This window comes from Mobula hypostoma, chromosome 25 (genome assembly GCF_963921235.1).
Source record: "Mobula hypostoma chromosome 25, sMobHyp1.1, whole genome shotgun sequence".
Classification (NCBI taxonomy): domain Eukaryota; kingdom Metazoa; phylum Chordata; class Chondrichthyes; order Myliobatiformes; family Myliobatidae; genus Mobula; species Mobula hypostoma.
In genome coordinates this window covers 17,533,350-17,545,460 of record NC_086121.1, presented here as the reverse complement: position 1 = coordinate 17,545,460, position 12,111 = coordinate 17,533,350, and the positions used below count along the sequence as shown (strand labels likewise).

The 12,111-nt window shown below is 39.2% G+C and overlaps 1 protein-coding gene across 3 annotated transcripts in view; it reads right to left on the bottom strand.

Moving 5' to 3' along the window:
- LOC134338002 (dnaJ homolog subfamily C member 11) overlaps window positions 1–12,111 on the bottom strand; it is a 42,067-nt gene that overhangs the window by 15,812 nt on the left and 14,144 nt on the right. For 2 of the 3 annotated variants that reach the window (XM_063033487.1, XM_063033488.1), the window contains exons 3-11: window positions 11,806–11,879; window positions 10,582–10,683; window positions 9,498–9,623; window positions 8,380–8,502; window positions 6,512–6,585; window positions 3,666–3,855; window positions 3,030–3,115; window positions 2,155–2,271; window positions 953–1,108 (exon numbers count right to left, since the gene is read on the bottom strand). In XM_063033487.1, coding sequence (XP_062889557.1) covers window positions 953–1,108; window positions 2,155–2,271; window positions 3,030–3,115; window positions 3,666–3,855; window positions 6,512–6,585; window positions 8,380–8,502; window positions 9,498–9,623; window positions 10,582–10,683; window positions 11,806–11,879 — 1,048 coding nt within the window. The remainder of the gene's footprint in view (window positions 1–952; window positions 1,109–2,154; window positions 2,272–3,029; window positions 3,116–3,665; window positions 3,856–6,511; window positions 6,586–8,379; window positions 8,503–9,497; window positions 9,624–10,581; window positions 10,684–11,805; window positions 11,880–12,111) is intronic. The other variant, XM_063033491.1, reaches the window with a different exon arrangement.

Sequence of the window (12,111 nt, the reverse complement as noted above, 5' to 3'; positions counted from 1 at the left end):
AGGCACTAGATAGAGAATGAACCAACAGTAGGTAGTTTATGGCTTGAACTCAATTGTGACGTCCATACAATTTTTATAAATTCTCAGTGATGTTGCTGACAAGCATTTGATGAATATGGGTTTCCCTTCATCAGTAAGGTTGTAGTGAAGTTTGGAAAGATATCAGAAAAGTTGCTCCACAGAGCCATTATATGGCCAGAGCCTGTAATTACACTGTATCTGTCAACATTAAACAGGAAATACAGCAAAGAAATTTGCAATGGAAATGACCCACAAAATATTTGCTCTAATATGGAAAATTGGAAACAAGGTTTGTGTTCAAGAATTCTTTAATTTAACTTAAAACAATGTGTGGAAAATGGAGGAATTTAGAAGGTGCAATTTATCTGGTTGTTAGGAATGCTGAAGCAGGTAGATGACAGTAACTTGAAGGGTTATTATTAGACTGGAGTCCAGTAGGAGGGTTTTGGAAGCGAGTTCCCAACTGATTTCAAACTAAGAGCACTGGATGTATTTTTGGAAATAGACAGTCTAAGACCAATGTGACTGAGAGAAGCTCTTGAAAAATTTGTGTGTCATATGGACGACTTGCAAAATTTACATGATTGTTGGGTCTTGTTTTCATATTTAGCAACCACTGTAATACCAAGTGCAAAAAGATTTCAGCACAATTACTCGCAGAATACTTTTAATCTATATTTTTTCTTCTGTGTATTCTCTCTTCTGAAGGCAGTACTCTTTGGAATACAGTAACGAAGAGACTGGTCGTCAGCCAGAAATGTGTCTGGAGTGGGCGGGTGTACAGGATTCTGATCTTAATGGCTTGGCTCTATACTCAGCAGCATACACACCTATATGTATAATTAGATTAACTACAATTGTAGGATTAAAAGCAGGGAAAACTAAACACTAAAGAACAAGATTGACTGGTACCTGCCAAAGAAACACTCACTTTTCTTTTTGTGCTAAGAGGTAGGGTTTGATAATGAGTCGATGCATGGCAAAATAGATGACCAGAGGTCCAACAGTAGCATAGAAAATGGCACTGGGCAGGAGTTGGTCTGTCAGATGAATAGGGAAGAAGTAAGTCTGGCTGGCTCGATTTAATCTGGAACAAATGGAAAGTAAAATCAAAAATCAGAAAGAAAAAATGGTACTCACAAATGCTTAACCTGCAGTACAAGCTTGAGACAGGATGTATATCTCCATTTCTTCAAAGTAACTGCTCAACAGTCAGAAAGCTAGGGCACCTAATCTATATGCATGACATCAAGCAGAACATCACAGCAAGTTCTGATAGCACCAATCTTCCAATGGAACGTATCTAATTCTGTAAAAGTCTGGGAATTGAATCTGGACCTTTTGACCTGCACAGCTGTCCAGTACCCTGAGCAGCATATCTGCTATTAAGTTGAGGGATGGAGAAAAGCCAACAGCTTGTTCTCGATAAGGAGAACACAACCTGCTGCGCACCAAAGTATGTTGTCATGCCAGTCACAAGCATAGTATCATTTTACTCTGTGATGTTGGCTGCAGCACTTGGAGAAACACTGAGGAGACGCCACGTGAAGAACAATTTCCCAAGATTAAACATTAAAACGCTTCTGTAGAGAAATCCACTGTATTGTAATGAGACAATTCAAGTCACACAGTGACTCAGTTAGATCATGGCTACTCCATCTATCTGAAATGATCTTTAAATACTTTTACATAGTGTAACATTGGGCAAAATGAGTCTATAATAGGGCCTGTCATATACCAGGTCTGGAAATAGCATATACTTTTTCCCCCTGGTATTTATTCTTTCAAGGAACCTACCTTTTTATCTTTTCTGTACAATTAAGTTGTAAAGGCAATTAAAAGAATCTATCCTTAAAACTCTACTAAACGTTTCCTAAAGCACGAGGATAAGTATTGATGAAGTCATCATATCTCAGTTTCATGGCCTGCTAGCTCGTTACAGAATGGAAAGGAATTGAACCCACATCCTTTTGCTCAATAGCTCAGCAACTACACAAGTCCAGGGAACAAATATTCTGAAATGGAAAACTTCCAACAACAAATCAACACATTATTTGGCTTCTTAAAACAAAATATGGTCATCTAAAGAATTTTTTAAAAACATATAACAATGCATTCTTTTTCAGTACATACTTAATTTTGAGAGACACTCCCTGAGGTACTCCAATGCTAACAGTTGCACCTAAGACGCTGTGTCTGGATATCTTCCTTTCAGCGCCGTATTCGACCAAAGTGCCAAAGAATCCTGCCCTGCAGCGAGAACCACACAAGGTTCTGTGAAATATAGTCACTTCAGTGTAGATTTATTTCCTCGCTATGCATCTTTGAATTTTGTCACATTAAAACATTCTAGATCTATTAGCTGATATTTTACCATCAAAAGTTTTTATTAGATTCTTGCCTGTAGCCATAACGCTCTGTTGGTCAATACACAAGTTACATAAATCTTTGTCTTAAGTTGTTTTAAATTTGGTGAACTATTTCTGTTCCAGAAATATTTGGCGAAAGGCATATTCTTTTTTAAAATTTAATAAACATTCCCATTTACTGATGTCAGGTATCTGCATTTTATGTTATTGCCGTTGTGTGCTAGTATGCTTTAATACTTATATAGTAAATGTTGCAACCTTTATAGTAGGGTGACACAATAGCATAGTGGCTAGTGTAATGCTTTACAACACCAGTAATTGGGGTTCAATTCCCACTGCTATCTCTAAGGAGTTTGTACTTTTTTTCCTGTGAATGCATGGGTTTCCTCTGGATGGTCTGGTCTCCTCTCACATTCCAAACATGTACAGGTAAAAGTAAGGGTAAGTTGTGGGCCTGCTACGTTGGTGTCGAAAACCTAGCGACACTTGTGTGCTGCTCCCAGAAAGCACATCCTTGGACTGTATTGATCGTTGACGCAAACAATGCATTTCACTGTATGTTTTGATGTACATGCAACAAATAAAGCTAATCTTAAGATCTTAACCTCCTATGTAAAAAAAAACACAAAAAAAACTTACTTGATTGTCCCCTTTACCCTAGTTTGATCTTCATCCTGGAACTTGTATTGATAACTCAGTAACATAAAAGAATGAGGAATTCCAAGCTGTAAAATAAATATACATATTTTGTTTACTCAAAATACTTTTAATAATGAGGTAGAAACTGGTGGCAAAGTGGGTCAGGCACTCATTTCACCTCATGGATATTGGTTCAGTCTTAAGACATATTGATAGAATAATAGTCCTTTTGACCATAGGCTTAAATATCCAAAGTAAAATGGATTTGAAATCAACCCACAAAAGAACATCACCTCTTCCTGGACAAGTTGACAATTCCAGTCTGTCAAAACTGGGTATTTCTGAAATTAGGAAAATGTGATAGACATTATAGTTAGTGTTCTGACGTTGGGATGGTCCAGAGGAACTTTACATCTCAGGTGCAACTGCCTTGGGAATGTTGACACCACATAACTGAGAGGGGAAAGAGTTCTAAGCTTCAGTATCAATTCATAAGATGGTCACAAACAGTAGGGAGGGACAGGTGAGTGGGAAAAGGAATGAATCAAAGTGAACAACAGAAGATGTTCTTCGCATGATAACAAGATCATAAAAAAACTGTACATATATTTTAAAAATGTATAAATTTAACCTTACCTGTAATGCTATTGTTATATGGCTGGTTTTGGTGTCCCGCACTATACTGGTATTCATTGCGGACTGTGTGCCCCAGCGCCACTGCAGGTAACCCATCGTGTTCTTATCTAGGTTTCGTGCAAGAACTGTCGTCAGCCCAGGACGGATTCCACGAGATGAAAACTGTAAGGCGCAGTGAGTGGTGACAAAACTGTGTGGGGCCAAGGAAAATGAAGAGAATATTTGTAGGCAAAGACAGCTGTGTGTTAAAATAAAAATCTCATCTTGCTTGACTTCTCTATTCCTTTAAATTATTAACCATTCATCAGGAGTAATCAACGACAATTCACACTGGTCAGCCAAACCCAAATGGAAAATCTGCCAGTCCAACATCACCAAAGTCCTGATCATCCAGATTATCAGAGTTTTACTGTACTGATTTCATTCACTGATTTAAGTTTCTTTCAGTTTAATTTTCAATTTAATCCCTCTTCTCTTCTGCAGCTTTGGTTTTGGATAAAAGCAAAAATAGCGGGTCATAGAGTATATTTTCTAGTCCCTTCAGAATCCTAAAGGCAGCGATCATTTGCCTCTCAAACATCAAGAAGGACAGAATAATTTTGGAAGAAGTGAATCACCAATTCTCCATTGAGGCTTAAAAGAAACAATTTATAAAAGAATAAGTTAGATAAGCCAGTGTGAATTTAGAAAATTAAAGGCTGGTTGAGGTATTTAAAGCAATTAAGTGATTTGATGGAGTAGATACTGTCAAAACGGCAGAAACAAATAGAGCAACACAAACATGAACAAATAGTCATAGTCATACTTTATTGATCCCAGGGGAAATTGGTTTTCGTTACAGTTGCACCATAAATAATAAATACTAAAAAAAAACCATAAATAGTTAAATAGTAATATGTAATTTATGCCAGGAAATAAGTCCAGGACCAGCCTATTGGCTCAGGGTGTCTGACCCTCCAAGGGAGGAGTTGTAAAGTTTGATGGCCACAGGCAGGAATGACTTCCTATGACGCTCTGTGTTGCATCTCGGTGGAATGAGTCTCTGGCTGAATGTACTCCTGTGCCCAACCAGTACATTATAGAAACATAGAAACATAGAAAATAGGTGCAGGAGTAGGCCATTCGGCCCTTCGAGCCTGCACCGCCATTTATTATGATCATGGCTGATCATCCAACTCAGAACCCAGCCTTCCCTCCATACCCCCTGACCCCTGTAGCCACAAGGGCCATATCTAACTTCCTTTTAAACATAGCTAATGAACTGGCCTCAACAGTTTGCTGTGGCAGAGAATTCCACAGATTCACCACTCTCTGTGTGAAGAAGTTTTTCCTAACCTCGGTCCTAAAAGGCTTCCCCTCTATCCTCAAACTGTGACCCCTCGTTCTAGACCTCCCCAACATCGGGAACAATCTTCCCGCATCTAGCCTGTCCAATCCCTTTAGGATCTTATACGTTTCAATCAGATCCCCCCTCAATGTTCTAAATTCCAACGAGTACAAGCCCAGTTCATCCAGTCTTTCTTCATATGAAAGACCTGTCATCCCAGGAATCAATCTGGTGAACCTTCTTTGTACTCCCTCTATGGCAAAGATGTCTTTCCTCAGATTAGGGGACCAAAACTGCACACAATACTCCAGGTGTGGTCTCACCAAGGCCTTGTACAACTGCAGTAGTACCTCCCTGCTCCTGTACTCGAATCCTCTCGCTATAAATGCCAGCATACCGTTCGCCTTTTTCACCGCCTGCTGTACCTGCATGCCCACTTTCAATGACTGGTGTATAATGACACCCAGGTCTCGTTGCACCTCCCCTTTTCCTAATCGGCCACCATTCAGATAATAACCTGTTTTCCTATTATGTAGTGTATGGGAGACATTGTCCAAGATGGCATGCAACTTGGACAGCATCCTCTTTTCAGACACCACCGTCAGAGAGTCCAGTTCCATCCCCACAACATCACTGGCCTTACGAATGAGTTTGTTGATTCTGTTGGTGTCTGCTACCCTCAGCCTGCTGCCCCAGCACACAACAGCAAACATGATAGCACTGGCCACCACAGACTCGTAGAACATCCTCAGCATCGTCCGCCAGATGTTAAAGGACCTCAGTCTCCTCAGAAAATAGAGGCGGCCCTGACCCTTCTTGTAGACAGCCTCAGTGTTCTTTGACCAGTCCAGTTTATTGTCAATTCGTATCGCCAAGTATTTGTAAACCTCCACCATGTCCACCCTGACCCCCTGGACGGAAACAAGCACTTTGGTCCACAATGTCTGTGCTAAACATGAGGCCAATGCAAACTACACACATTTCTTCATATTCCTCCATTCCTTGTTCATACCTCTTGAACATTGCTATAATACCTGCGTCCACCACTTCCCCTGACAGAGCACGCCAGGTGACAACCACTCTCTGTTTAAAAAAATGCTTCACACATCATCTTTAACCATTCTTCCCCTACCTTCACACATCATCTTTAACCATTCTCCCCTTACCTTAAAGCTATGCCCTTTAGTACTGGACACTTCTCTGATGTCTGGATTAAACTCCATCTGTCATTTCTCTGCCCACATTTCTAACTGGTCTACATCTTGCTGAATCCTTCAACAAGCTTCCCACTGTACACAACTCCCACGATTTTTATATCATCTGCAAACTTTATCATATCCAAAACAACAAGGCAAAAATCTTAGCCAGCAAGCATCTTTTCACATAAAGAACAATGGAAATCTACATCTTTCCATTGTCAAAAAACATCTGGCCATTTTTCCAATAAATACAGAATAAAATAGCAGTGACAATACGGCTGTTATGAAATATAACCATGTGACCTGTTTACATCATTTACCTTTGTGAAGTGAGGTTTCGAAATATTTTCATCCCAAGTAAAGGTCCTTGAACATCTCCAGCTCCAAATTCCAGCTATTGAACACAAAATGCAGGCAACTGAGCTACAACAAAACACTATAGACCCCGCAATAATTTATGTGCCCACTTCAACAGGAGTTCAATCAGTCTCATTTTGAACATCCATTGTGAGTTAGAGGCACTCACCTTTACGTTAGCAATGATGGGCTTGCATTCAGCTCCAGGACTTAAATACACACACAGGAGTATACTTATTAGCTAAATACAAATATCTAATCAGCTGTACACCAGGCAATAACTCAATATGTAAAAGCATGCAGACATGGTCAAGAGATTCAGTTGTCGTTCAGACCAAAAATCAGAATGGGAAGAAATGTGATCAAAGTGACTTCCACCATGGAGTGATTTCTGATGCCAGAGGGGTGGTTTGAGTATGTCAGAAACTGTTGATCTCCTGGGACTTTCATGCACAGGCACAGCAGTCTCTAGAATTTACAGAGAATGGTGTGAAAAACAAAAAAAAACATCCAGTAAGCAGCAGTTCCGTGGGCAAAAATGCCTTGTCAATGAGAGAGATCGGAAAAGAATGGCCGGACTGGTTCAAGCTGGCAATAAAGGCAACAGTAACACAAAAAACCATGCATTACAACAGTGGTGTGCAGAAGAACTTCTCTGAATGCACAAGTTGAACCTTGAAATGGATGGGCACAGCAGAAGATCACACTGGGTTGCACGCCTGTGACCACTTTATTAGGTACGCTCTAGTACTTAATTAGTGCCCACTGAGTGTATAAGCTCAGGCTGAACTAGACAAACATAAACGATCCTGGGATGTTATGTGAAATACACCAGGGAGTCCTGCTGGACAATAATAGACCTTCAGTGTGAGAAGTTTCACTGCGAATTCAAGTCATTTTTCATTGTACGCACATGACTGCCATAATGAGTTGCAATTCTCCCCCTCCTCACCCAAAAATTTCATTGCTATTTCATCTACACAGCTATCAGTTGAATGTCAGAAAGCACATATCTCCACCCCAAAATGTTTTACTTCTAAAATCCTCTCCAATTATTAAAAAGCAGGGGAACTTTCCCTGAGTTAGTGGGCATGATAGCATGCAACCTTTAAAAACAAAACATTGCCCTTGTTCAATAAACTGACCTTGTACCACAACCAATGTGACACTACCAGATCAAGTACACAACAAGGTAGTTGACAGCTATAGGATATTTGGAGAATATTGCACAACAGTTAAAAAGAAGCAAAATATTGTGCTGGTTGGATAAATGCAAATGGTTTCACAAAAAAAAAATCAATTGAAATCAGTACACTGTAATGGAATTAATTATAATCTCTAGTGAGCTGAAGCTAGCATAATCAAATTACTAATCAAGGGTCACAGAAAAGCTTAAGAAAGGCAAGTACTTTCACTTATGTAAACAGAATTTTGAAAGCATATCATTTGTATGTCAACTGCTAAATTCCCTTGGAATCACCCAAGTATCCTCTAGGCATTTACTGCCTTTCAGTAAAAGTTAGAACAAATAAATTTTACAGGTGCCAATCAAATAAATTGCCTTCCAATAGAACAGGGACTTCTGCATAGCATGGTACTGTACATGGATTAAATTTTTCTAATTTAATAACACTTCTGTAATTTTCCACTTGCGTGATGGAATGAACTAAAGAGCAAACATTTACTGTTGGCCAGCTGACACATATTTTCTACACCTAAGCATAATGCAAATTCAAAGTCAACACTTTTTTGAAAAGCAATAATTATAAAGAAATCCGACTGATGGCACAATATTGCAGTTTATTGCAAAATATCAAGATTCAGTCCTTACCTCGCCCCACCCTTTTGCAGAGGTTACCCGCCTTAAGGCAACATTGATTGAGCCACCACCATTGCCATTCTGTGTTGAGAGGCTCCCAGCCAAAACAGCTGTATCCGTCGTAGTCAGTGGAGCCTTGGTGGAAAAACATGAGGTAAAGTTAGAATATTTTTTACTTCCCTTTCTTTCCTACTTGTCCCTTCTGAAGATGCCAACCCATAGCAGATCCAAGCTTCTAAGCCCTCACGCACCATTTTCAAGTGGGAATTTATTGACTGTGAATAGCAATGCATCCAAACACAATATTTTCCATAAATATAAAACCTATACACACGATCCTTCCCCTGCCGGTAGTGATGAATAGGATAAAAAGGCAGCAATCTTTGCCTTCCCAAAGGCAAATTCAATTATGGTCCATCCCCAAAACCCAGTTGAAATGAAAGGTTAATTGAGCAGAGGACAGAGTACAATCCTAGTGTGTACTTCAGTGCCAAAACTGTTCCTGCATCTACTAACCTGTGTAGAATCCAACTTCATAACAGACCTTGATGTATGCAAACATTGACAATTACAAGCGCAAATAATTCACAATTTTACCAAAAGCATTGTAGAAAGCAAACAGACTTCTAACGCACAAAATAGATAGGAGACAGGTGAAGTGCCCAAGAAAGGATATTTGAAGCTCTTGGCTGCCTATGATTCACTGTACAAAGACTACAGCTCATCCATCTTCCTAGCCAAGATAGATATATTTGGCACATACTAGAGCTGGACCTTTGACTTTTCATGGTCTGTGAAGCTTATTACTGCATTATGCATTTAATTATTGAGTTATCATGGCTGGGCTCTTCAAATCCAGTCAGGATATGGCAGTTTGCACACATCTCAAATATTTCCTGGAGAATTTTGGATGGTGAAAGGAGAACCTGCAACAAGGAGAGTTCAGTGCTGGCCACAGCTCTCATATTCATATTGGCACAATAGACTATGAGGACAGTGCTACTGTTAAGTTCCAAGACAATTTTTATCCCAAACTTTCATAAGAAATCTAAAACAAAATTCTCAAACATATAGTAATACAAAGGGGACCCATGATATAAGGGACACCTGTGCCTTCTGTTGCTTCGTACCTCAATGGATTGCGATATGTGCATTTTATTTATCTCTATCTGAGGAAATCCACTGCCTGATTGTTCAAATTCTTCATCATAGCGGTCAAACAGATCTGTGGCATCAACGCCAACACTTATTGTACCCTGCAAGAAAATAAAGAACAGGAACTTTCAAGTGAATATTACTTGATATTTCAAACCACCAATGATGAATGCAGTCCTTTAAATCAAAAATATTATGGGCTTAAATTTATATGTATACTAGTCCTTCTCCTGTGATATACAATAAAGAGTTAAGACAGAGGCTGAAGGAAAAAGCAGCGTTCAAGGAAAAATGATCGTTGGACTGGAGAGCATATTAGTAATTCAGTCCTGTTTCCAAGCCTCACATCATGTCCTAATTTAAAATGTTATTAGAAATTTCTTTATGCATACTTATGAAGAACACTAACTGAACTTGGCATATTGGCACATCGAAAAGCACATGGAAAGCAATGCACTTCAGCTGAACTTTAAAGGCCAAAGGCTTGTTTGATCATTAAATGGCGACACTGTCACTGGGATTGTGATTGATATCTTGTTATAAATAAGAATGAATTTTCATAAATATCCAAAGCTACAGACAAGGCTCAAATAAGTAAGCTCTAACAAAATCAGGGAAAATTCAGTCACAAATCTTGGTCAGGGACTACAATTAAATGTTTTGTGTCTCAAGCAATTGGGACATAATTCCATTCATGTTCACAGATCTTTTTTTGTATTCCCCTCCTGCAGAGTTCATCCCTTTGGAATTTACTACTTCAAAAAGTCAGGGGGTGCCCTGTCATTAATACGGCAGGCCAAGCATGTTGGACATTCAATACCAAACGAATTAAAGCTTTAAGAATCGGATGTCTGTTTCGGCATAAAGTTTAAGCATGCCCTGCATCCAACCTGACAACAGCCAAACAAAGTCAAGGCAGAGAACTTATTCTTTTATCCACATCCAATAGCTCTCATATTTGCCAGGAGGAGGGCACATTCAGAGACAGAGAAAGAATGAATAGGAGGAGCATGCAGAAACAGAGAACTCTCATTTCTCTACCATCCTGTCTTTACTCACCTTGGGGTTTGTCCTTTGTTGTAGTCGCCTCTCTTCTCTTTCTCGTTGCAGTCTCTCAAACTCTTCTCGAATTTCAGCTGCTGCTTTCTTCCTTTCCACTATCTGTAATAATAACATAAAACATATAACCAGTTACTTGCATTCAACAAGTCTTAATTTTCAGTTTTCTTCATTTCTTAGTGAAATGCATTCTAATTAATTTCCACACTGAATTTGTAAACAGCACCCCCTGGTTGATGCAGTGAGAAAATACCTCAGCCAGCCAAGACAGTTCTCAAAATCCTGTACTCTTGTGGTTGATCTCAGCTGGGTTGAGTTGGACAAAAGCAAAAATGCTTCGATAATACCATCCTAACTTGGGATATATATCACATTCCTTCAGTATTCCTCATTCACTCTCCTGAAATACCCAAACCAATACCATTATGCAGCACCAACAGCACAAAGGCAACAGTAGTTGAATGAGTTGGCCCACCACAAGGGAATTAAAAGGTTAGTCATAGCCATGATAATATTTTTAAAAGGGCAGCATCCTGTTTCAGATCAGTTTCCAGTTACAGAGTTACAAATAGATTGAGGTAGTAAACAGGTGAAAGGCAAGGGTGAAAAATCAAGGAATTAGATATGAAGTCAATAAATGAGAGCCTATGGGAAGCCTGTTGCTCAATTCACCTGTACAAGAATCACAGAGATCAAGGGACATGCTTTCTGCAGATTCAGTCTGATATTTTCCAAAGCAGGAAAGAACATTTAAAGATCTTTATTTATTCCCATAGCTTTGATTCCTTAAATGCCAGGGTGCTTGATGAACAGAATATACAAATGAAGATAATCCTGAGCATTATCTTATAAATAAATTTCAATTAATCAGCTCACAATCAAATTTCAAACATTTGCACCATGCATTTGAAAATAAATGGTACTGTCACCAAAGAAACAGAATCATTATTAACCAAATGCTGATTTAAAAGTCTGGAATGTAGGCTTACACTGACTTGGAACGAGATTATTATGACCCAAACCACGTTCGTGCTTCCTTAAAACCAGTACAGAAAGGTAATATAACTTCCTGATAGTGTTCTGATGAAGGGTCTTGAATTTCGACCGCTTATTCCTTTCCATAGATGCTGCCTGAGCTGCTGAGTTCCTGCAGCATTCTGCATGTATTAGTGTAACTTTAGTTGAGTTGAGGGAGAAGCTCTGGCATTGGATATGGTGCCTTACCTCCCATCCTTCCATTTCCAGGCCCTTTTTACCATAGATGTCATAGATGGCTCGGCTCTGAGGATCACTAAGTACTGCCAAGAGAAATAGAGGGAGAAAGTAAGCATTCAGAAAAGGAAGTGTTTAAGAACTAGTACAGACATAATGTAAGAAACACAGGATGCTATAATCTGCATATGGAGTTGCTATCAAAATTGTGGCATGGCTTTAGTGGAGAGAGTGTGAGAAAGTTAGCCAGAAGGAAAGGAATAGGTCAGAGAGAAAGAGCAAATATGAAAAAAAACTGGAATTTGAAATGTTATCACA